General features: G+C 49.9%; 1 protein-coding gene across 2 annotated transcripts in view; it reads right to left on the bottom strand.

The window, feature by feature from the left end:
- SLX4 (SLX4 structure-specific endonuclease subunit) overlaps positions 1 to 24557 on the bottom strand; it is a 33517-nt gene extending 8960 nt beyond the window's left edge. The window contains exons 1-10 of one of the 2 annotated variants that reach the window (XM_068146952.1): positions 24411 to 24557; positions 19283 to 19381; positions 15317 to 16055; positions 13948 to 14211; positions 12620 to 12794; positions 10738 to 10953; positions 9257 to 9471; positions 7187 to 7500; positions 4803 to 5085; positions 3195 to 3283 (exon numbers count right to left, since the gene is read on the bottom strand). In XM_068146952.1, the coding sequence (XP_068003053.1) occupies positions 3195 to 3283; positions 4803 to 5085; positions 7187 to 7500; positions 9257 to 9471; positions 10738 to 10953; positions 12620 to 12794; positions 13948 to 14211; positions 15317 to 15686 (1926 nt within the window). In that variant the 5' untranslated portion in view covers positions 15687 to 16055; positions 19283 to 19381; positions 24411 to 24557. The remainder of the gene's footprint in view (positions 1 to 3194; positions 3284 to 4802; positions 5086 to 7186; positions 7501 to 9256; positions 9472 to 10737; positions 10954 to 12619; positions 12795 to 13947; positions 14212 to 15316; positions 16056 to 19282; positions 19382 to 24410) is intronic. The other variant, XM_068146953.1, reaches the window with a different exon arrangement.
- Positions 24558 to 26188: the final 1631 nt, after the last annotated feature.

Here is a 26188-nt window from a genome sequence, read left to right on the forward strand (position 1 = left end):
CTTCACCACACCATTTCCTGATGTGGTCTACCCACTGCCTACAGCTGGCCTCTTGATCTACTGCCTTCTACCACATTTTTAGGAAGCTGTAATTTCCACTTTGAACTCAATTCACTATAATTAGAGTCAAAGGAAAGAGGATGACTCAGGGATGGGGTAATTAGCCTTGCTTCTCTTGTTCACTGCGTGGCAATGACAGCTGAGAAGAGCAGCTCTGCAACAAGGGGCCCACATAGAATAAAACTGATACAAGCATTGAGTTCAGAGGGACTTGATGTGCTTGTTACTGAAACCCCTTTTGAAAGTTGTTCCCAATTAAACAAAAGAAGCAACATTTCTATTATCATTCTAGAACCCCTTCATGGAATTCTGGGGAGGCCTTGTTGACTGAGACACCTGTGACTGCTACTGGTGATGGTAAGGTCAGGCTTGGGTCAATGCTCTGTTTCTGCTCTGGGGCTGCTCCCAGTAGAAACTCACCACAGACAACCTTCTAAAGGCTCAGACCCCTCTAGGTAAGTGTGGCTCTGGAGCTGGCCAGTGCCTTACAGTAGTGTCAAATACTCACAGCTCAGGCTTTTGAAGCTGGTTGACTGTAAGCTGAAACCAGTCTGTAGTTAACACTAATCACTGTCCTTGTGCTTTTCAAACCTACTGCAGAGTTGAGGAACTGCAAGTCTTATTCCAGAGAACATCTGCACAAGATGCAGTAGTTCCACCTGGAACAACACAGCTCTTTATTTTATTAGCAGGTTTCCACATTAGCAGTGGGCTGTGGAAACACAGCCTTTCTACTCTCTCCAGCATGTGCCTGTGGGCAGCCAACGTGAATTAGCACCAGAACAGCCACACACACCAGGCCATTTCTTCCAGCCCTTCATAGGTGGGCTGCAGAAGGCTCTGCATGTCATGGCAGGGATGTGGCCTGCTCTCCAAGGGGAAGACAGGAAGCTCAGTCTGGAAACTAAGCTGATGTTTCTTGCTTTCTTATTCTTGGCAGGTAAGACACCTGCAAGACAGTACCTCAGGAAGCCAGCAAACACAGACTCCTGATGCTCTGTTCCAGGCAGCAAGCCCAGAACAGCTTTCCTGCTGGTGCTAAAATTATCAGGCAGGAATGGAGAAATTAAATAGGGCCAGAAACCTCCTGGCTGCACAAAGCAAACAGACTGGTCTGAAGACAGCTCTGGGTGGGCATGTGATCCTGTTGGAAAACACACCAGCACACTCTCCTGCTGAGAAGGGACACCACAGATGTGACAAAGGTCTTAGGGGGGTGTGTGTGGAGGGGGGATGTATTTGCTCTATGTGTTTCAACTGTGCTCATATAAAGCACAAAGCTCTCACACTGCCAACCCAACCCTTCAGCAACTCCTCATTTGCTCAGGAGAACTATCACAGAACCAAACTATATCTGAAAACAAACCAAATGATCACCCTGGTTTTGCTGGTAGCAACTGAGTTTCACCAGAACAGCTTCTGCCTTGTTAAAGGCCTCTGGTTTTAAGACTCAGAAGCTCATTAAACAAGAATGGGTTTCCTGCTAAGGGATTTGTTTTTCAGTATCCCTCAAAGAGTTTCTGTAGCTAGCAGCTAGGATGCTCAAGGTGAGTGAACTGTCTCCTTTTAGGAGTCTCTTCATTCTGTTAGCACAGTATGAAAGTCCTTTCTTAAATCATCAAAACTTACCTGGCATCAAAAGCCACTGGCTTTCATGGCAAGATTATTTATTAGCAAACCAGGGATGATCAATTTCAGCAGGCAGAGTGGATGGCCTTGGTAAGAAGATGAATCAGGTTTTGGGGTTTATGTACTTTAACTGAAGAAAGCATTACACATCCATGAGGGATTGCACATCCACTGGTGCACCTGGGGCAAGGTGGGATCTGCAGAACACTACTGGCCTGGTAAGGAAAGTCATCTGCTAGCTTGTGTTCCTCTCCCAGCCTCCACTGAGAGCACACTGGCTTCCAAGCTAGAGTCTCTGATGTGTTCCCACTGTTGAGGGTTTTCTAGACTAAACTTTTTAAAAGCTCACATTAGCAGCTAAAAAATGCTCATGTCCCATCATCTGCCAGGCTTTCACAGCACAGGAGAGAACTGAGGGTGAGTCAACCTGCAAGAAGTCTCTCTTCCACTGTCAGGCACAGTGTGGAGAGGAAGGTGACAGAGGAGGAACAGATCCATTCTGAGCCACCCCAAGTAGCCAGGGGTGTGAGCCTGGAGGAAGCAAGAGGCAGCTCTGTCTCTCCTGGGCTGCAGCCAGTTTTCTCTTGGATAGCCTGGGCATTAAAGCAGAGTGGTGCAGCTGCACCCCTAGCTCCTGCCAGGTCAAGGCAGGGCATTCTGCCCCTCTGCTCCACTCTGCTGAGAACCCACCTGCAGTGCTGGGGCCAGCTCTGGAGTCCTCAGCACAGGAGAGACATGGACCTGGTGGACCAGAGCCAGAGCAGGCTAGAAATTTATCTGAGGGCTGGAGCACCTCTGCTGTGAGGACAGGCTGAAAGCATTGGGGTTGTTCAGTCTGCCCAAGACCTTACTGTGACCTTTCAGTGCTTAAAGGGGCTGAGCAGAAAGAGGGGGACAGAGGTTTTTATCAGGGCCTGTTGTGACAGGGCAAGGGGTGATGGTTTGAAACTACACCAGGGAGATTTAGACTGGATGCAAGGAAGGAATTTTTTACAGAGAGGGTGGTGAGACACTGGCCCAGGCTGCCCAGAGAGGTGGTAGATGTCCCATGCCTGGAACCACTGCAGCCAGGTTGTTCAGGGCTCTGGCTAGTTGGAGATGTCCCTGCAGACTGCAGGGGGGTTGGACTGGATGAGCTGTAAAGGTCTCTTCCAACCCAAACCAGTCTGTGATCCTAAGAATACTGTTAACACTGCAACACAACTCTTTACCTGCTTCTCTTTATATAAACTATGCACAGATTGGCCTCCTGCTACCTGTCATTTTCAATCATCTTTCTCATCAGGCAGGACAAGTGCTGAACAATCCAAGGCCTGTTTGTGGGCACCAGGGAAATACCACCATGTGTGTTGATCTCAGCTGTGCCCAGGAGGATTCCTGAGTGATCCTGAACCTTAAGCACCTCTGTTTCTATGGGAAGAAACAGGAAATATTCCTATTTCTAGGAACTGCACACAGAGAGATAAGCAAATGCCAAGGAAGTGAAAGAAAAGGGTTGTCCTTACTCTTTTACAGCTGCTTGACAGGAGGTTCTTCTCTTTGGATGGGGGCACAAAGCCACTACATGGAATGTCACTGGGAGTCAGTTCTTCTCCTCAAAGAAGAAAATGCACATCACAAATCAGTATTCAGTATATTCAGTATTCCTAAGGTTGGAAGGGACCTCAAAGATCATCAAGTCCAACCTGTCACCCCAGACCTCATGACTAGAGTAGGGAGGACACTACTGCCCACTGCAGGCTTTGAACTCACAACCTTCCCATTAAGGGTGTGATGCACTACCAACTGAGCCACTTGAATCACTTGAATCAGATACCACTTCTCCATGAGACAAGGGTGAAGTCAGAGCTCCTGACAGGATCCCTGCCATGACAGCTTCCTGAGACAGCTGCTGCAACCAGTCTGACTGAGCTGAAGGCTCAGCCTCTCCCTCATGTCTGTTTCAGAGGGTTTGCTCTGGGCTGTGCCAGGCTGTGGGTACCCCAGCACCATCCAGCCATGAGCAGCACTGATCTACTGCAGATCTGTCTGTGCCATCATCATCCAGATGGAGGAACTGCAGAATGCCACATGCTTCTCTGCTTTCATGCTGTTCTCCTCCAGTGGGCAAAGTGGGATGGGACATGCCACCGTCTCATCCTAGCAGGGAGGCAGAGTGTATCTCAACCTAGACAAAATGATGGGAGCCCTAGGACTCAGAGGCAACCAGTGAAACCAGTTCCACACAGCCAGAGCTCTGAGTGCACAGAACAGGATCAGAGCCACAGAAAGAATTAACATCTTGAGTCTGCAGTGCTCCTGCTCCTCCTGGGTTCATGCACATGGCACACACAACACACATTTGAGTGCAGAAATTATTTCCCTCCCCCAGCAAGGGAGGGAAACCTACTGAAATCCCAGGAAAGGATTTATAGGACTGGGAATTATTTGCTGCAGTTTGGGAAGGGAAGTGAGGAGCCTTACACCCAAGTGAAAATGCAGGCAGGTGAGCTTAGCAATCCTGTTCTCTTTCATAGGTGGACAGGACACACAACAGACTCTGTGAACAGCCATTTCAAGGGATGTCATTGACCTTGAAATGTGCAGTCCTGCACCACATGCAGCCATGATTGGGATCATCAGAGAGCTGCCCACAGAGGAATTCTAGCTGTTGTATTTTTTCAACCCTGTTTCAGACAAACTTCAGGTTTGTGAAATCCATGCAGCAACACAAAATCAGCCCTCTTGCACATGTCTCATCCAGTTGTCTCAAGACCTGAAAAGACAATGCACATAGCAGAAGGACTGTCCAAAGGGCAGGGATGAGGCTTTTGTCCCAGCTGTTGAGCACACCAGGGCTCCCTCCTGGCAGAAAACTTTGGTACAATAAAATTTACTATCTGCTGTCCAGGAGTTCTCTTAAACCTGGGGATTTATGAATCATTTCAGAAACATCAGCTTGATTGTACTTGAAGCTTACTGCAGAACTATGTCCCCTCTCTACACCACCTTGTGGCTCAACACCAGCATCCTGTGGGTGCTGTCATGGCTCTCCCAACTTAGCACAGCCCAAGCCTGGCTCTGCATAGCTGAAGAGACAAAGGGTCAAGGCTCACAAAGCTGCCAGAACTCACCAGGCTGCTCTGCTGCCTGAATGTGGGCAGCATCAAGCTTCCACTGAGTGAGGGTAAGTCCTTCTCTGGCCAACTCAGCTAGGTCCTGCAGGGTCTGAGCATCCCTCTGGCTGTGAGATAAAAACTGCCCATCTCCTTCAGGGCCTGACTTGGCTTCATCAGAGATCTGGCCTCCAGCCTCTGTGCAATTGGGCTCTTGAGAACTGAGGTCAGCTTGGATTTGCTGGGACACTCCTGGCTGCTCAGATCCCACCGATGGCAGAAGGTTCTCTGGTTTATGATTCTGAGCAAAAGAGAAGGGAAAAAAGATACTGATAAATTAGGCCTTGTGCTGTGTATCTGCAGAGCTCAAAGTACAGTCCCCATTTCATACTTCTGAAACACCTAGTGAAGGACTACAGAGCATTCCTCAGGTACAGGGGCTGCTGAGGCAAAAGCTGTTGTAGTTTTATGAAGGACTCAGACAGGACAGCTCTGAACAAAGCAAAGGAAACCACAAAAGAGAAAGCAGAGAAGGTGGTTTCTCCAGGAGCATGTCATAGAATCAGAATTGTCAGGGTTGGAAGGGGCCTCAAGGATCATCCAGTTCCAACCCCTCTGCCATGGGCAGGGAGACCTCACTCTAGATCAGATTGCCCACAGCCACATCCAGCCTGGCCATAAAAACCTCCAGGGATGAGGCTTCCACCACCTCCCTGGGCAACCTGTGCCAGGCTCTCACCACCCTCAAGGTGAAGAACTTCTTCTAACATCCAATCTGAATCTATCCATTGCTATATTTTTGTCCATTCCCCCCAGTCCTATCACTCCCTGACACCCTCAAAAGTCCCTCCCCAGCTTTCTTGTAGGCCCTCTTCAGATACTGGAAGGCCACAAGAAGGTCTCCTTGGAGCCTTCTCTTCTCCAAACCAAACAGTCCCAACTCCCTCAGTCTGTCCTCATAGGAGAGGAGCTCCAGCCCTCTGGTCACCCTCCTGGCCCTTCTCTGGACACACTCCAGCACCTCCAGATCCTTCCTGTACTAGGGGCTCCAGAACTGGATGCAGTACTCAAGGTGGGATCTCACCAGAGCAGAGTAGAGGGGGAGAATCACCTCCCTCAACCTGCTGGCTGTGCTTCTCTTGATGCAGCCCAGGATGTGAATGGCTTTCTGGGCTGCAAGTGCACATTGATGGCTCATGCTGAGCTTCCCATCCACCCCCAAATCCTTTTCTTCAGCTTCCAAGCAGGGAGAAAGGATGGTGGAAATGCTCCCAGTACCAACATCTACAGGTTTCATTATAGCTGGAGCACCTGGCAACAGTCACAGCTGAAGCTCTCCAGGTGCTTCTGTTCTGAGCTCTGGAATGCTTTTGCAGTAATCTGAAACTAAATCAGACTTCCACCTTGGAGCTGATACTTTTCCAGGTTTGGTCTCTGTTTCCCCATAAAAACAGTTTTGTTTGTTAATTTCCAAGTAAAACTGGTGCAGCCATCTATCTCTGTGAATGGAAAGAGTCAAGAAGGAAAACAAACTCTTGCCATGCTTTTAAAGGCCTTCCTACTTTCTATTTTAAAACTTCCCTGGCAGATTTTGGCTTGAACAAATGTTCAAAGTGTTCACAGAATGGAGTCAACCCCACTGCAGCCCAAGCCTGCAATCAACCAGTGAAAAACCCTGGGCTCTGACAAGGGAAGAAGGATTAAATAAAGCAACTACATATGCACAGTGGTTTTTGAACAGAGGCACCAAGTAACTCTTCAAGGAAAGCAGGAGAGAGGGAAGAGAAATCTAGCTCAGAGAGCACTTATGCAAATACAGAGCACTGAAAGAGGCAGGAGATCTAGGTGAAAAATGGAATGAAAGAGTGGAACTGAAAAGTGGTTCAAAGCTCATTTGCAGCAAGAGGCAGCAGGATGCACCTGGAAAGCCTGAAGGTGCAAATGCTTTCCACCTTCTCCTCTGTGCAAAACAAATACCAGTCTTCAGCTGAACTTTTCACCCAGATCCCTGCAGAGTGCAGCTCACAGGCAAAGCTCGTACCAGAATCCATCAGAGGAAAGTGATAAGAAGGAAAACAAGAGTCAGGCTGCTGTAAATACACTCAAACCAGTGGCAAAATGAGGAGGATGGGCTCAGCTTCAGCTCCCTTTACTCAGTGCTCTCTGTTCCCATTAGTTCTGTTTTCGGAAAGCTCAAGCAGCAGCCTTGGTCTCCTCTCTAAAGGAGGAAAATGAAAGTCCATGATCCTAAAACCCATCTGTGTAAGACAACAGGGCACAGGCAGTGAGCATGCAGGGGCAGGAGATCACTCATTTAGGTACCAAATGAGGCAACAGTAGGGTTACAGGGCAAGTGAACCAGGGCACCCAGATAGCAGAGCAAGGAGAGAAGAGCATCCCACCTGCACAGGCTTCCAAGGCACAATTGGAGGGGTTAATGCAGCAGTGTAGAATGACTCAGGGCTGTGAGGTCCTGTCAGAGCACTGATATTCCATAGGAAGCATTCCTTGGGTTTGGACAATGGCAGGAGCCAGGTGGCTTTCCCAGATTCATTCTCCAAAATCCTACTAGTGGGAAGTTGAGGAGTGGGAGGGAATTCCACCTCCTCTGCAAGCAGCATAGCCACACGCTCTTGGATCCTCTTGTGAACCTTCTCCGGGTCCTGGAGCAGCAAGGGGGGAGGTGCTGCTGGGCCTCTCCTACGGCGCTTCTTCTCTTGAAAGGGAAAGGGAGAGAAGCCCAAATAAATGCACAGCTCAACAGACAGGGCAGGGGAGCAGAACAGGCCAGCTCCTTCAGGTACTGTAGTCAGGCATGACCAAAAAGCAGCTACAAGTTGAACTCATCTCTTAAGATTTCTGCAGGTGGTCCCCAGCCTCACATCCTCCTATGGGAGCAATCAACTCCAGAACTCTGGGGTCGGAGTGGCTGGAGAGCTGCCAAACAGAGAGGGACCTGGGGGTGCTGATCGACAGCCGCCTGAATATGAGCCAGCAGTGTGCCCAGGTGGCCAGGAGGGCCAATGGCATCCTGGCCTGCATTAGGATTAGTGTGGCCAGCAGGAGCAGGGAAGTCATTGTGCCCCTGTACTCTGCTTTGGTTAGGCTGCACCTTGAGTCCTGTGTCCAGTTCTGGGCCCCTCAGTTTAAGGACATCAAAACACTTGAATGTGTCCAGAGAAGGGCAACAAGGCTGGGGAGAGGCTTTGAGCACAGCCCTGTGAGGAGAGGCTGAGGGAGCTGGGGTTGTTTAGCCTGGAGAAGAGAAGGCTCAGGGGAGACCTCATTGCCCTCTACAACTACCTGAAAGGTGGTTGTAGCCGGGAGGGGGTTGGTCTCTTCTCCCAGGCAACCAGCACCAGAACAAGAGGACACAGTCTCAAGCTGTGCCAGGGGAGGTTTAGACTCGAGGTGAGGAGAAAGTTCTTCACCAAGCGAGACATTCATCATTGGGATGTGCTGCCCAGGGAGGTGGTGGAGTCACCATCCCTGGAGGTGTTCAAGAGGAGATTGGACGTGGCACTTGGTGCCATGGTCTAGTCATGGGGGCTGTGTTGGTAGGTTGGACTTGATGATCCTCGAGGTCTCTTCCAACCTTAGTTACACTGTGATACTGTGAAAAGCCTGCCTGATCCCCGCTCACACTGCTTGGCTCCCTCTTGGGAGCTGCCACACCTCTGCAATATCTCATCATTATGGAAGCAGCTGATGCCCATCCAGTCTACCTGCCAGAGGCATGGAGTGGTGCCTGTGTGGCAGTGCTTCACAAAAAAGGGAGAGAAAATCCATGAAGGACTTCCTGTGTACTGGTCACTGATAACATCAAACCCCAGCTCACACAAACACTGAGCAGCTTTCATTTGGAAATCCTGGTCTCACTGCCTTTGCCTCATTAATTCCCAACCCCAAATCCAACTGAGAGTGCACTTGTTGGCAGGAGACCTGAGCAGGGTCATGAAGAGTGAAGTCTCCCCTCTCTACAGCACTCAGTACTCTCCCCTGGCAGCTGTCTTCCTTTCTCAACCTTTCTGCACACTGGAATAACAGAAGCCACACTCAACAGCAAGCAGTATACACCACAGAAAGAAAACAGAGATAAGAGATGTGTCTGGGAAAGCTGCATTAACCCAGGCTGCAGCAGGATGAATAAATACCTACTGCAGGAGAAATAACAATCATCTTTTGAGGCTATTTATTTTCCCTCCCACAGGTTACAAAACCTAACAGCTTCTCTGAAGAATATTTCACTGATTCAAGAGAGTCAGTCAGTGAAAAAAAACACTGAAACCCATGGGCATCCTGAGCATTTCTTGACTGTGTGTGGACACTGCAGACTGTTGAAGCTCTGACAGCTTAAATAAACCAGGAACAGGGCTGTCATCCCTGCTACACCCCACAAGAAGGTTCAGTGAGGAGCAGACTGTGCTACATCGCTCCCCACAGCCTTTGCCACCAACTCCTTTGTCACATACCTGATCCTGGCTTCCATTTGATTGGGAAAGCAGCCACTGGCTTCACATTTGTAACTGCTTTTGCTTGTTCCTGCTTTTCCTGCTCTGCCAGAGAGCGTGACATTGCCATAGCAACCAGCAAATCTTCATCTTTAGTCTCCATTTTGGGCCTCTTCTGCGTTGTCTTGGAGTCCTCTTTGGAGGAAGCCTTTCGCTTCGGCCTGCTCGGCTGATTGCTGAAACACAAGAATGCAGCAGGGAGCCCAAGTGAAGCTGACTGGATCAGAGACAAGAAACACTGAGCACTCCAGAACAGATGCTCTGCTTGCTTAGAGACAGTCCTTAAAGGGGGCTGTAAGAAAGATGGGGACAATCCTCTTAGAAGGGCCTGATGTTACAGGACAAGGGGGGATGGTTTAAAAGAGGGAGATTTAGACTAGAGAGAAGGAAGAATTCTTTCACACTGAGGGTGGTGAGACCCTGGCCCACTTTGCCCAGAGAGGTGGTAGATGTCCCATCCCTGGAACCATTCCAGATCAGGTTGTCTGGGGTTCTGAACAACCTGCTCTAGCTGTTCCTGCTGCCTGCAGGGGGTTAGACTAGATGGCCTTTAAAGGTCCTTTCAAACCTAATGCATTTCATGACTCTATGATTCCAATATCAAGGAAAAAAGCTAGCTGTGGGTTCTTGTTCTTTGTGGGGGAGGGAGAGCTAGGCCTTCTCTCAACCCACTACAAGTGCCTTCTTCCCTAGCAGAGAGCAAAGTTTTTATCATCCAAGGCATTTAGAGCAATTTAGAGGAAGTCTTACTTGTAAGAAGTAAGCACAAGAGCAGAGCACTGATGTAAGCAGATGCTATTTCTACCTTGAATGCTTCTTTGTACCAAAGGGGAAAGCCAAGTTGAAACAGGGCAAAAGATCACCAGAAAATGCTTTCCCACTTTTCTGCTTCCAGAGGAAGCAGCACAAAGGGACAAAATCATCCAGGCACCACTTACTGCACTCTGCAGATTCTGCTCAAATCCACAACAGCAAAGGCAGCTCTGTACCAAGCACATCTCACACCATCTCCTCTGTTTCCTCTTTGGCTTGGGGTGTAAAGCACAGCCACAGGCTGAGTAGCTGATGCCCTGGCAGGGCAGATGCTCAGGACAGACTGCACACTGGTGTGGTTTGCTCAAAAGGCTCAGACACCACAGCTCTGCTGTGGAACTGCCTCACAGAGCACAAGTAGCTCTGACAACCAGTGTAAGCTTAGCTGCTCCCCATTCTGCTCCTGCCTGTTGATCACTTCTGAAGGAAAGCAAGATGGTTTTTCCAACCACCTACCATGTTCTCCTCAAGTGGTACTGCTGGGTCATGGCTCTACTTGGCCTTCTTTGACCTGGGGCTCACACCCAGCCTGCAAATATGCCTTGCTTCTACTATTCATCCCCAAGAGCACTGGCTCAGTGTCTCAGCTCAAAGAAAGCAACCAGCACCTTTTCTTTTTACCAGCTTACCTGGGGCACTGAGGAGGTGCATCACCAAGTGTGGACACCTGCAACTGCACTGCCTGCAGCAGCAGCTTAGGAGGAACCTCCATCTCGACAGCACAGCGTTTCAAGTGACTGACTCTGCTCTGGGGGGTTTGGAACTGCTTGCCACAGATGGGACATTCAGGGACCACTGGTTTGCTGGAGGATGACATCTGTGCTTCTTCCATCTGGTCCAGACACCTGTGAGACGATGACAAAGCTTACCTCTGAAGGCTCTGACACTGCCCAGGCCAAGGTGGAAACCATGTTACAGCAAAGGAAGCACAAACATCTCTAACGTCTGTAACAGCCACAAACATCCCCTAAAGAAACAACAATGATGTGTCCACCACAGTGTGATGCCTATGACATGTAACAGTCACATGAAGGCTGTGGCCCCAGGGGCACACTGAAAACATGCTGCTCCAAAGCAAGTGCAGCTAATTACCTTCTTCAACCATATTGTGTGTAACAGAATCACCAAGGTTGGAAGAGACCTCAAAGATCATCAAGTCCAACCTGTCACCTCATGACTAAACCTTTCTTTCCAGCTGACAAACCACTGTTGCAAAAAGAATCACCCTACTACAGAAATGGTCAGTCTTGCTCACCTGAAACATGGCTACTTCTTGCCCTTCCCACTACTTTTGTAGGCATGACCACATGCACTCTTGAGAACACCAGTCTTTCCAAGGCAGGTATCCCACCTAACAAAGCCACTGCTCTATGTCACAGAAACAGGAGCAGCTGAAATCAACACTGCACTCAAGAGTGCAGGATGATGAACTTCTAACAGTTTGTGGTAGGCCAAAACTATGTAAAAAGAAGGGCAATTATTCTTTTCCTCTCCTCTCCAAAGAGCTTCTGGGTGTGAAATCCTGGATCTGCAATACCTGCAATAAAAAGATCACTCCCTGACTAAGTGATGATACACACAGGGCTCTGTTAAGACACCATTCAGCTGATGGGCTAGGCTTGGTGATGCAAACTGGTGCAGTTTGCCAGTGCATCTATCAGCTTTACCTCTTGTGATGCAGACTGCTATCAAAACTCCATGCTAAGCTAAGCTGGTGATCTCAGCATATGAGACATGCTTAGTAGTTCAGACAGCAGGCTCAGTGTCCAAAAAGCACTTCTGACACACTCACTGTTTCACAACCTCTGTCCCCTCCAGCAGCAGTAAACCCCTGAAGAAAGAAACAGCAAGGACACCTCTAAAGGTGCAGGGGCAGCCAACCTAACGAATGTGAGCCACTCAGCAGGGACAAATCTAACCATTCCTGTCTTCTGAAGGTGCTCAAATCAGGACATTATGATCATTCAGATGTGCTGTTTCTGGTACTTTCTCAACAGAGAGGCACAGACTTTTAATTTACAGAGCTATCTGTACATACTGTTACTTGACATTTACCACTGAAGAAACTGATAAATGAAGGGCACTAATTTCAAGTCACCTTTCTGAATAGCATCACCCTTCCCTCAGCAAACAGTGTGGATACACAGTGACTCACTAGGTGTCCTTAGCTGACCAACTTTCAGCAAAGCAGAGCAAACAATGTTGCTTTGCTGGCTGAAACCAGAGGCTCTCAAAACCTGCAGCAGTGAGTCCTCAGTCATTTTGACAGCCCTTTTACACTCACTCCTAGGCCACACCACTGATGAAAGCAGCACAGCCCTCACCACACACAAACAGGAGCCCTGCAGGGCAAGACAATCAGCCTCTGCTTTGAGATCAAAACGACTTGTTAATGCCAGGCATCAAGGTCAGACTCCCTTGGCACCAAATTCTTCAGTAGCTAAACCGAGTGAGCAGTCTCTGAGGTGAAGAGGAGAGGGTGTGGAAAGGACACATCAGCTGCTCTTTCACCTGTTAACGTGCTGCTCTCGTCGGGTTGTGTTCATGGCTGAGAGATCCTTCTGGCAAATCTGACAGAAAAACAAGCCTTCATCCTCCAGGCTTGCCAGGGCTTCCTCTTTGCTTTGCTGCTCAAGAGCCAAAGCCAGGGCACTGTCATGCTCCACGGATGGAAGGCAGTGGATATCTGGCAAAGAAGGGAGAGATGAGCTCAGACTGGAAACTAAGAATCCTGTGTGAAAGGCCTGTAGCTGTTCTAAGAATCCTGTGTGAGAGGCCTGTAGCTGTTGTAAGAATCCTGTGTGAAAGGCCTGTAGCTGTTGGGTTTGCCATTATTAGGTCACTGAACTAGACACATTGAAATGAATTGCAATCTTCCTCTTGCATCTTCACATCTGATCTCCCTCAAGGGACTGCACAAACAATGCCACAGGACTGCAGGGACCAAGGAGCAGGAGGTGGCAGCTTGTTCTCAGGTTGGAGCCACATGGTGGCATTGGTTTTGGGGAGAACAGAGGCTCTTATACATTCCCTATTAAAACACTACATATTTTTATGCCCATACAGAATCAAAAGGGCCTTGACTTACAAAGAACTAAACTGGGGTAAAACTGCTGTGAATTCATCTGCATGGACCATCTCCTGTACCTGAAGGGGCCTACAAGAAAGCTGGGGTGGGACTTTTCACAAGGGCTGGTAGTGACAGGATGAGAGGGAAGCTTAAGGAGGGCAAATTTAGACTGGAGATAAGGAAGAAATTCTTTACAGTAAGGGTGTGGAGGCACTGGAACAGGCTGCCCAGGGAAGCTGTGGATGCCCTCTCCCTGGAGGTGTTCAAAGCCAGGTTGGATGGAGCCTAGAGCAACTTGGTCTAGTGGGAGGTGTCCCTGTCCATGGCAGAGGGGTGGAAGCAGATGATCTCTAAGGTCCTTTCCAACCCAAACCATTCTATGATCTTACCTTATAGAGTGCTTGGAGATGTACCAAAACTGAGGGCTACCTGGGAGTCAGATTCACCTCACAGCTACCTAACACTAACCCAAGGGAAGGCCAAAGAAGTTCACTGATCCCGCTGGAGTATCAGCCTGTTTCCAGGAAGACAGTTATCCCTCTGGAATCTACCATGAGGCTATTCAGCCTTGGAGAAGGGTTGGGATGGTGAATCTTTTAACAATAGAGACAGCAAGTTTGTCTCAGTGAGCTGGAGTGATTTATTCAGTGCTGTACACTGAGGCCAGCTGGGAACAAAGCCCAGCAATCCAGACTGCTTCTCGTGCAACCATTCCCGGCAGCCCACAGCACTCTTTCTGCACATACCACAGCTAACAGGAGACACATACCCCTCTCTGCTGTGTTCTGCTCCTGGCTTTCGTCAGGGAAATCCCTGCTGGCTGCAGGCTTTGCCAAACTCTCCTCTGTGCTGTGTTTTAGCTGCTCAGGTGCCACTCTCTTGAACTGCTGCATTCTCTCCACCACCAGCTCTGCCACCCGCAGTTTCGACCCAGCGAGCGGCGGTACCCTTGAGGTGGGGGAAGAGCAGGTCCCTGGCTGTGAGGCAGGCTGGAAGGACAAGGTAGCTTGGGAAGAGCCACTCAAAGCATTCACTAGAGGGAGAGAAATCAGCAGAGCTTTACCAGTGGGTTTTAAACACGCAGCTGAGTTACCCAGGGGGCTGTGGGGAAGCCTGTCCTGACAGCAGCTGCAGCCAGGCTGAGTTTTGCAGGAGCCATTTGTGGGAGAAGTGGTGACTGATTTTTCAGCTATTACTTGACTTTATACTTAGCACCACAGTAACAGCATTAGGCTTCTGTGCCTCAGTGGAGTTCAGGGATCTTTCTGAATACTAAGGAGGCCTTTAGTGAAGGTCACTAGCTAGAACAAGAAGCAAGGCAGCCCTACAGCTGTGCAGAGCCCCACCACAGAATGTCCTGTGGTTTCTGCTGCTCTTTGCTCTGATCTCCAGATCCATCTGTGCCTCAAACCTTCAGGCTCCAAGCTGAAAGCACCTGGAGCTCCCAAAGGGAGGTAGTAACAAGCAGGAGGCAGAAGCAATGCCAGACTAACAGCTCAGCATGCCAGCTGAAGTGTCCTGTAGCTATGGGCAGCAAAATGGGACCAAAGATCTTACCAGTCTAGTATCTTGTCTCCGAGTGCTGTAAGCACCATATGCTTATCAGGACAGATACAAAGTAATCCTTTCCCTAGCTGCCCATATTGATCACTTTAAGGCCTTCCTGCACTGGTGACCACATTCTGGTCATTATGTTTAATAACCACTGAAAGGCTAATCCTTCATGAATTCATCCAACACCCTTCTTAACTCATTTCTGTTTTTGGCCTTGGCAAGATCTAGTGGCAATGTATTTCACCAAACAGTGAGGCACTGGCTGGAAGAATAATTCACTATATTCTAAGCTTGCTTCTAGATGATTTGGGAGTGTTTTCCTCAGTTCTGATGGTGCAGAAAATGGTGACTAATGACTCCCCAACACATCACTTTGCACCAAGGCTTCACCTTACTGAAGGACATCTTCTGCCTACTGTAGCACAGAGAATGCTCCTAAATGAAACTTCTAGATAAGCCTAAGCAGGGATGATGCAAGCCTGCTTTGGTCACTGCTGTTCTAGGTCCTCTCCAGGTGGGCTTCTGAAGAGCTCCACTGAACCACAGAGACTTTTCAGTCCTAGCCTGTTTTCAGTTTGACTCACCTGTCAGAGTCCTCTGGCTGCACTCACTAGCCCCTGAACTCAGCTGGCTGGAAGGGAAAGGGCTTCTCCTTCCATCCTCTTGTGCAGCCTCACCACCACTGTGGGCCACAGCATCAGCACCTTCTCTGTGCACTGATGTCTGTTCCTTTGGACTCAAATCTCGAGGGAAGTTTGCTTCCTTTACTGCTGGTAAGTGATGATGGTTTTGTCTTTTGGCAGCAGCTTTGCCTCTTTTTGATTTGCTTCCTGCTGAAGTGCTTCTTGACCTGTTCTGAGCCTTCTTTGATGCCTCAGCACCCCCAGCTTTTTTCTTTGCTCTACCCAAAATATTTGCCCACAACTCTTTAAAATCATTGTCCTGGTCATCCATTGGCCTGCAAGTTCCAGTGACTCTGTGGCCTAACAACACTGTGAGGGCTGGAGGCCAAGGGGAGAATCAGTTCAGGCTTGCATCACCTCCAATTTTCACCAGTTCCCTTCCACCATCTCAGAGATCTCCATTCCCCAGACTTCAATGAGGTCAGAATGGGCACTTCTGTGCTGGTCTGGCAGTTCATTCTTCCACACTTAACTCACAGCCATTTAGTAGAGCACACTCTCTCTCCAGGGATCTTGGCTTTCACAAGCTGGTTCTTCAGAGGTATGCAGACCCTAAGTTAAGCAGCACTTGAATCACTGCAGAGCATGAGCAGATCCTCATGGTATGATCCAGAGCTTCAGAAAGACACTTACTAAAGCCCTTAAATGAAGAAATAAAACAAGGTGGTTACACAGAATGCAAACACAGTGTGGGACAGGGCTGCTGAAGAACTCTGAAGAAGGAATTTGTAAGATTATAAAGAGTACACATTGACCCCAAACACTGTCCCTGTAACTGTACAAAATACACACACAAGCCAGGCTAGGAAGGAAGAGGAAAGCTTTCATAGCAGCTGTCTGATCCTGCCTAGGCTTTTGTCCCACAGCTCAGGATTTGAGACTTGTCCTTTTTTTCCTATGCATTCATACTTATGTTTATATAACACAAAATCAGTGAATGCAGCAAAGGAAGAGGGGGAAAAAAAGCCCTTCAGATCCAGTAGCTATTCTGGAGTGCAAATGTGACAGCACAGCTATAAAGAGCAGAGCTTGACCTCCTTTTCAGCAGTAAATAAAGGCAGTTCCAGGCATTTCAGAAGGGTTTCTGGGACATGGCTGAGAACAATCCTATCAAATGTGCTGATCCTTCCCCTCCTCTTCTTCTCCCCATGGATGTTCACCTTCAGGATGAGCTCTCCTACTAACTGATCCTGAGCTCTGAGTATTCAATAACCCGTGGCACTGACCCTGCTTCACAAACTGCTGTCAAAGACTAAACAAGTTGTATTTGTCAATGAGCTGCTTCACCTTTACAGCTACAGTGAGAACAGCAGCGCTAGCTAGGGATCACCTGGACCAGCACTGGGTACAGTGTGCAGCTGGGAATGCCATCAACCCCCAGGTAACATTAAAACTAGATCTCTATTCTTAGAGGTTTTGATTGTCCTCTTCTTCCTAGTCCGAAGTTCACTCCGCTTCAGGCTGTTGCACCAGAGGCTTTCTACTGCTCCCAAACCCCACTTCTTTCAAGTCTAAAGCAGAGTGTTTCACTTGGAAAGGCAGCAGCTGCGGTTCAGCTTCTCCAGCAAAGCTCTGGGCAGAGAAAGGCTCAAAAAACCAGCAGGAAAAACACATGGGCGATTGTTTTGTCCAACAGCTTGGCTGCAGACAGGCGAAGCTAAGGAACGCTGCTTGCACACTTCTGCGGCTCAGCCTTTCCTCTAAGCAATCACAGATGTTAATGGGTTTATTTATTTTAAACTCTGGCTCCCCCATCAGCAGAGGATTTTGCTGTGAATCTTGGGAGTCATTTCCTGTTCAGAGAGAAACTGAAGTTTTATGTAGCCAGTTCATAAATTTAACTTTCCTGGGCAGAGTCTTGGTGTAGTGCTCACTGTAAACGGAGCATTTGCTTTTGAGCAGGAGACAGCATGTGCAGAAAAACACAACCCTGCATCCTCCACGGCTCTAAATACCTATCCCAGACATATCTGCACTGTTGTGTTACTAACAGTGAGCTCCTGGTACTGAACTTTGAAAGAGATCAGAACTTTTCCCTTTGCAGCCAAGGTTCAGTGCCCCAAGTAGAGGTGTTTAGGAAGAGCCTGGCTGAGGCACTTGGTGCCATGGTTTAGTTAGTCATGAGGTCTGTGGTGACAGGTTGGACTTGATGATCTCTGAGGTCTTTTCCAACCTTATTGGGTCTATGATTCTATGCTTAGGTGAGTTCCAATGCCTTGTCAATATGCTGAGAGAGAAATGCATTACAGAGGAGGTAGCTGTGGGGCTCAGGTTTCATTTGGCTGTGCAGCTGCAGCCACAGTTGCTACGTCATGAGGGTCAGCAGGGCTTTGACCCACTGAGGAGAGAAAGCTGAAGATGCATTGATCCATGCACTGCTGTGACCAGGGAATGTTAGCTCCCCTGTGTCACCTCATTTCACTCAGTGATTCCTGCACCAATCCCAAGATCCCAGAGCCACAGACTGGGCTGGGCTGTCAGCCACTCTGACACTCCTGAGGGGGACTTTTGGCCAGCAGTTCCAAGTGTAGCTCAGCACAACAGAGAAGTGTAGGGATGCAGGAGTCGTAAGCTGTGCCTTTAAAATGTTTCCACAGATCTTGAGCAGCAAGCCTGGCATGCCAAACACAAGTCAGAAATATCACCTGCCCTTTCATGATGCACATCATCCACTGCATGCCTTCAGCAGTGTACCAGCAAAGGCTTCACCTGCTTTGCAGTAGTGTCCTCCCTACTCTAGTCATGAGGCCTGTGGTGACAGGTTGGACTCGATGATCTTTGAGGTCTCTTCCAACCTTAGTGATGCTGAATACTGAAATCAGACACAAAAAGGATGTAAAACTATGAATTTAGTTCTTACTCCTCCCTTTCCAGACTTGTATTTACAGGCTTCTGCTCTGTTCAGTATTTCTGCTGCTGCTGTTGGTCTACCTAACTGCCAGCTTTGGCAACAGTTTGTAGAGCTCAAAAAGGAGTGGCTTTGAAAATGCTTCCTTCCAATAGAGTGTTCAATTCATTTGGGAAGATTTTAGGACTCCACAAATCACTAAGCTAGCCAAATGCAGAGAGATTTGGACAGGTTACATCCATGGACTGAGGTCAGTGGAATGAGGTTTAACAAGGCCAAGTGCTGGGTCCTGTGCTTTGGTCACAACAACCCCAAGCTTGGGGCAGAGTGGCTGGAAAGCAGCCTGGTGGAAAAGGATCTGGGAGTGCTGGTGGGCAGCTGAACATGAGCCAGCAATGTCTCCAGGTGGCCAAGAAGGCCAGTGACATCCCAGTCTGTACCAAAACCAGTGTGTCCAGCAGAAGTAGGGCAGTGATTGTGCCCCTGTACCCAGCATTGGTGAGGCCACAGCTTGAGGACTGTGCTCAATTCTGGACACCACAGTTCAGGAAAGAGTATGTCCAGAGAAGGGCAATGAGGCTGGTGAGGGGTTTGGAGGGCATCATATGAGAGCAGCTGAGGGAGCTGGGGTTGCTGAGTCTGGAGAAGAGAAAGATGAGGGGAGATCTTCTTGCTCTCTACAGCTACCCAAAAGGAGGCTGTAGTGAAGCTGGTGTTGGTCTCTTCTCCCAGGTAACCAGGGATAGGATGAGAGGAAAAGGGTTTAAATTGTGCCAGGGGAGGTTCAGATTGGACATTAGGAAAGAATTCTTTACTGAGAGAGTGGTGAGGCATTGGAACAGGCTGCCCAGGGAGCTGGTGGAGTCCCCATCCCTGGAGGTGCTCAAGAAGATGTAGATGTGGTACTTCAGGATATGGTTTAGTGGTCATGGCAGTTGGGTATTGGTTGGGCTCAATGATCTTGAAGGTATTTTCCAACCTTAATGATTCTATGCAATAAAATGAATAGCAGCACTTACCAGTCCACACAGATGTCAAATCTACAGCCCAGCTGTGCCCTTCAAGTAAATGTGGATCAGCAAAATGGTACAAAGCAGGAGCAGAATGAAAGCTGGAACCTGGAAAATGGAAGGGAAAGGTTTGATTTAGTCTACCTGTTTCAGTGCCTCTCCACCCTCATGGGGAAGAATTTCCTCCTTCTAATGCCTAATATAACTTGAGCTTCTTCCAGATTGAAGCTGTTACTCCTGTCACTCCATGCCTTTGTTGCAGCTCTCCTTCAAACCCTGGAAGGCTGCTGTAAGGTCTCCCTGGAGCCTTCTCCTCTCCAGGCTGAACAACCTTCAGTCTTCAGAAGTGAGTTAACTGCCATGGCCTGCATGACCCCAGGCTGCTCATTAGTGTGGACAGCAGACAGGACGATGGGGGGCTTGCTGCTGAGCTGGCACTGGAAGTTTTATCACCCTCCTCCCCTTCTCTTTTTGTGGAATCTGCAGGAATCTGAACATCTGAAGGTTAGAGCCAAACTTTCAATCAAGCCAGTCTAAATACTGCAAAGGGAAGAATTCCTGCAGTGTTTGTTCTGGAAACCACACCAGAAGGTGGTCCCCAGGGATTGTTCCAGACCAAATCCTTAACAAAAAAATTCGTCCTCCAGGTTCCTGTTGGAAAATAACCTAAATGTCAACAGTGTAACTTCTGAAAAAGACCATTCTGCTCCTTACTTCTGGAGACACTCTTCACTACAGCCTCTTCTCTACCTTCAGATCAACACTTTTGACACCACAGAGATCACAGAATTACCAAGGCTGGAAGAGACCTCAAAGATCATCAAGTCCAACCTGTCACCACAGACCTCAGGACTATAAGTGCCACATCCAATCCCCTCCTGAACACCTCCAGGGATGGGGACTCCACCACCTCCCTGGGCAGCCCATACAACACTAGATATGTACAATGCAGGGTCTCTGTTTGTCCAAGAGCAAATAAAATCAATGCTGAGGTCAGCAGTGCTTCTTCTGTGAGAAGAGAACAAACTGAAGTGCAGAACAGGAATTCCAAGTCAGGTACTCTCCTGTTCCAGACACAAAAACCAGGAAATAAGAAATTAACTCAAGTCTTCCTAACCAAGAACACAACAGTGAGGAAAAGCATAACCAGATTCCAATGAGCAATCTTAGCAATGAGCAGCACCAGCAGCTACCTGACACTTCCCTCTGCTACCACCTCATCCCACAGAAGCACAGAATTTCAGGGTCCGGAAGGGACCTCAAAAGCTCACCCAGTCCAACCCCTCCACCAGAGCAGGATCACCTACAGCAGATTGCACAGGAACACATCCAGGTGAGTTTTGAGTATCTCCAGAGAGGGAGACTCCACAACCTCCCCAGGCAGCCTGTTCCAGAGCTCTGTCACCCTCACAGTGAAAAATCAATTTCCTCATATTTACATGAAACTTCCCATGCCTCAACCTCCACCTTGCCCCTTGCCCTGTCATTGGGCACCACCCAGCAGAGCCACCTGAGCATGATGTTCACTTTTCCTCCTCCCACTAAGTACCCTGTACACATGGCAAAGTATTTCATAGCCAGGCAACACTATCACACCCCAGACATGGATCTGCAGTCACTACTTACATGACAAAATGTCCTTCCACCTTTCAAACACCGGAGAAACCAACCTCACATCACAGAGCACTTCACCAAAACTCTACCTCCTGGAAGGCCAAAGGGGAAGTGACTATAGTAACAAAACCTAACGGCTGCTCAGGTGCAAATGCTGGTGGCCTGTATGCAAACACAGCAGCACACAACTGCAGCTGGTTTCAAAAATGCTGGTTTGAATCAAAACAACAGCACAGTATCACAGTATCACAGTATAACTTAGGCTGGAAAGGACCTCGAGGATCATCGAGTCCAACCTATCAACACAGACCTCATGACTAGACCATGGCACCAAGTGCCACATCCAATCTCCTCTTGAACACCTCCAGGGATGGTGACTCCACCACCTCCCTGGGCAGCACATTCCAATGACGAACGACTCGCTCGGTGAAGAACTTTCTCCTCACCTCAAGTCTAAACCTCCCCTGGCGCAGCTTGAGACTGTGTCCTCTTGTTCTGGTGCTGGTTGCCTGGGAGAAGAGACCAATCCCTTCCTGGCTACAACCACCTTTCAGGTAGTTGTATAGGGCAATGAGGTCACCCCTGAGCCTCCTCTTCTCCAGGCTAAACAATCCCAGCTCCCTCAGCCTCTCCTCACAGGGCTGTGCTCAAGGCCTCTCCCCAGCCTTGTTGCCCTTCTCTGGACACGTTCAAGTGTTTCAATGTCATAGTTTCATAGTTTCATAGTTTCATTCAGGGTTGGAAGGGACCACAAGGATCATCTAGTTCCAACCCCCCTGCCATGGGCAGGGACACCCCACACTAGAGCAGGCTGGCCAGAGCCTCATCCAGCCTGCTCTTAAACACCCCCAGGGACGGGGCCTCGACCACCTCCCTGGACAACCCATTCCAGGGCTTCACCACTCTCATGGTGAAGAACCTCCTCCTCACATCCAGCCTGAATCTCCCCGCCTCCAGCTTCATTCCATTCCCCCTAGTCCTATCACTACCTGAGATCCTGAGAAGTCCTTCCCCAGCCTTCCTGTAGGCCCCTTTCAGATGTCCTTCTTAAACTGAGGGGCCCAGAACTGGACACAGGACTCAAGGTGCGGCCTAACCAATGCTGAGTACAGGGGCACAATGACTTCCCTGCTCCTGCTGGCCACACTATTCCTAATGCAGGCCAGGATGCCATTGGCCCTCTTGGCCACCTGGGCACACTGCTGGCTCATGTTCAGGTGGCTGTCAATCAGCACCCCCAGGTCCCTCTCTGTTTGGGAGCTCTCAGCCACTCCGACCCCAGCCTGTAGCTCTGCATGGGGTTGCCGTAGCCAAAGTGCAGCACTCGGCACTTGGACTTGTTGAATGCCATCCCAGCAAAGACAGTGATTTCAACAGAACAAAAAAGGATTGAGAATGAAAAGCCTGGATAAAAACATTTTAGCCCCCCACCCCTCAAATCACTACAGAGAGAAGGGTACTTATTAAAAGCTAACTTGGTTGTCAGGGAATGAGAAGTAACCAAAGCAGTAGCAGTAAGACAACATCATGGCACAGGAACTCCAAGCTGAGTGGTGCAGCTGACACATCTGAGGGATGGGATGTCACCCAGAGGGATGTGTGTCAAACACCCTGTTTAAATTGCTATTTTCTATCCTTTGACAGTTTCTTTGGGGGGGGGGGGGGGACACACCAAAAAAAAAAAGGTAATGAAAATGGATCCAGTGCAAGAAATTGCTCACAAGGTCTCGGGGCTCATTGTCTTCCAAATGTAAAGCTCATGACAAAAATTCTTTGTGTTTCTGTTTTCAGTCTGCCCCTGACACATCTGTGTAATATAAAGTGATACAATGACTTCTGGCTACCCAGAAAACTGTGTTAATCCAAACAGCAAAATGAAAGGGGGGGGAGAAGGCACCAGGAGGGAGATGAAGAACAGGATTCTGAGTAGATTTAAAAAGCATCCAATCAGGGGACTTGTTTTTTGTTTGCAGCCAAAATATGGACCCAGCCTGTGATTTCTGAGTGTTTATACAGGAGGCAACAGACTGAGCATCAGCCAGTGCCACTGCCTGAGGGGTTTACTAGAGTCATAAACTAGTTTAGGTTGAAATGTCCCTTAAAGATCTTCTTCCAACCTCCCTGCCATGGGCAGGAACACCTTCCACTAGGACCAGGTTGTTCAAACTATTACAGAGTCACAGAATCACCAAGATTGGAAGAGACCTCAAAGATCATCAAGTCCAACCTGTCATCCAACACCTTATGACTACTAACCCATGGCACCAAGTGCCACATCCAATCCCCTCTTGAACACCTCCAGGGATGGGGACTCCACCACCTCCCTGGGCACCACATTCCAATGGCCAACAACTCTCTCTGGGAAGAACTTTCTCCTCACCTCAAGCCTAAACCTCCCCTGGTGCAGCTTGAGACTGTGTCCTCTTGTTCTGGTGCTGCTTGCCTGGGAGAAGAGACCAACTCCCTGCTGGCTACAACCTCCCTTCAGGTAGCTGTAGAGAGCAATAAGGTCTCCCCTGAGCCTCCTCTTCTCCAGGCTAAACAATCCCAGCTCCCTCAGCCTCTCCTCACAGGGCTGTGCTCATGGCCTCTCCCCAGCCTTGTTGCCCTTCTCTGGACACCTTCAAGTGTCTCAATGTCCTTCTTAAACTGAGGGGCAAATTGCAGTATAACCAAGATGTGCTTTTGCCAGCATGTGTAATTTTGGCTTTATTTAAAACCAGCATGGCTAAAAGAAACACTTCCACATCTGCAGGATCAAGGAGAAAGCATTGTCAGTAAAGCAGCTGACACCTTCTGCCTCCCCTCACGGAGACCCCCCCAAGACTGGAAGATAAAATCCACAGTGGTTCATCACGAAGCAGCAGGCAGACTTCTCAGAGCCGCTCTGCATGAGAACATTGCTGGAAATAGGTTTGAGACTGGATGCCCTGAGCAGAGTTTTTAATGAACCTTCTCGTCAGTCCTTAAAACTCTGACACCTTCATAACCAGACCTCCCCTCACGCTATACAGCTTCATTGCTGAACTTTTGCTATGATGTTACCATCCCGGATGGAGCTTCACCATGCCCTACTGCTGCAGCACAGCGGCTCGAGGTCCCTGGGCGTGCTATCACTTCAAGGCCATGCTCGGCGCTGCCCCAAGGCTCCTGCACCGCGGCTCAGACTATGACAGACCACCGAGTACAAGCGCCTGGGCTCACCGCCGGCTCCGTGCTCCAGGCAGGGCCAGGGGGGCCGGGGACAACCAGGCCCCGCGGGGTCCTCCCTCCCTCCCGCTCCTCTGGGTTATGACGTCTCACCACCGACGTCACATCCGCACACATTACGTGGGACCCCAGAAGCTGACGCCTGCTCCAGGGGTCGACACCACCGCCTGACGGCCAGCAGGTGGCGCATCGCCGCGCCGATAGTGCCGGCGTCATGACGTCACGCCGCCTGCCCACCGCTGCGGTTCGCACGGTCGCCGCTGTGCGGGGACTGCCCAGCCCGCTCCGCCCGCCGCCCCGGCCCGCCGCTGACCTCTCTCCGCCGCGGCCACAGCCTTCCGCTGCCTCCTTATGCCCCGTCGCCACGACGAGGAGCCCCAATACCCTGATGGAGCGCATGCGCGGGGCAACAACCGTCTGCCTCGGCCCGTAACGGGTGCGGCGCGCATGCGCCAGCCGTCTGTCAGCTTCCCGCCGGCGGGCACTGCGCATGCGCACGCGGGCAAGGCCTCTCCCCACCCCACGCAAGCGCACGCGCTTCCCGCCACTAGTCGCTACGGTGATTGTGCCCACCCCGCCTCCGCGCGCCGGCGCCGCTCCCTCCGCGGGGCCCTGCGGCCGCGGCTTCTCTTGGCGGGCGCGGAGGCTCCTAGGGCGGCTCCTCGCTCCGGAAGAACGCCGGGAGGAGCCCCCGGGGAAGGCAGCGGCCAGGGCGGAGCCTCCTGAAGCCAACGTTTCGGCGGCCACCGGGGGCGGCAGTGCTCCAGGGGAAGAGGCGGCTGGCCCGGCCTCGGCTCAGTCCAGAGGTGCATGAACGGCCGACGCGTTTATAGAGTCACAGAATCATCTGGGTTGGAAAAGACAGAGAGTATAGCTGGTTGGAAGAGACCTCAAAGACCGTGCAGTCCCACCTTCGACCCTGAAGGGGCAACACTAAACCAATGCCCTACGTGCCAGGTCCACACACTGCTTGAACACCCCCAGGGCTGGTGACCCCCCCGCTGCCCCGGGCAGCTTGTGCCAGGGCTTGAGAGCGCTTGGGAGGAAGGAATTGCTCCTCACGTCCACTCCAAACCTTCCGTGGCACAACCTTTATTAGAATAACTTTATTAGAATAAACCAGACCAGGTTGGAAGAGACCTTCAAGATCATCGTGTCCAACCCATCAACCAATCCAACCCACCCAAACAGCTAACCCATGGCACCAAGCACCCCATCAAGTCTCCTCCTGAACACCTTCAATGACGGCGACTCCACCACCTCCCCGGGCAGCCCATTCCAATGGGCAATCACTCTTTCTGTATAGAATTTCTTCCTAACAGCCAACCTGAACCTCCCCTGGCGCAGCCACAGAGTGTGTCCTCTTGTTCTGGTGCTGGCTGCCTGGGAGAAGAGACCATCATCAGCCTGTCTACAACCTCCCTTCAGGTAGTTGTAGAGAGTGATAAGGTCTCTCCTGAGTCTCCTCCTCTCCAGGCTCAGCAACCCCAGCTCCCTCAGCCTCTCCTCATAGGGCTTGTGTTCCAGACCCCTCACCAACTTTGTTGCTCTTCTCTAGACTCGTTCCAGCAAGTCAACAACCTTCCTAAACTGAGGGGCCCAGAACTGGACACAGTACTCGAGGTGTGGCCTAACCAGTGCAGTGTACAGGGGCAGAATGACCTCCCTGCTCCTGCTGGCCACACTGTTCCTGATGCAGGCCAGGATGCCATTGGCCCTCTTGGCTGCCTGGGCACACTGCAGGCTCATGTTCAGCCTACCATCGACCTGAGGCCATGTCCTGTTGTCCTGCCTCTTGTTCACTGGCAGGAGAGACCAACCCCCACTTGGCTCCCACCTCCTATCAGGTAGTGTAGAGACCTATGATCTGTAACATCAGCAACACCAGCTGACACTGCCCTGGCATCACCCCTTTAGAAACCCTACTGAAAAACCAAACCACACCACCCAAACCCCACCAACTCCAACTTTTAACATGGAACAGCCTCCTGGGTATTCCATGCTTTTTCCCTCCCAGCAAAGCAGCACAATTTTTAACCCCTGCCAAATTCAAACAATTTTAGCTGGAAACCCTTGAATTCGAAGCGAGGA

Source organism: Melanerpes formicivorus, unplaced genomic scaffold (assembly GCF_026170545.1).
Source record: "Melanerpes formicivorus ecotype bairdi unplaced genomic scaffold, bMelFor1.0.p_v2 SCAF_14, whole genome shotgun sequence".
Taxonomy (NCBI): domain Eukaryota; kingdom Metazoa; phylum Chordata; class Aves; order Piciformes; family Picidae; genus Melanerpes; species Melanerpes formicivorus.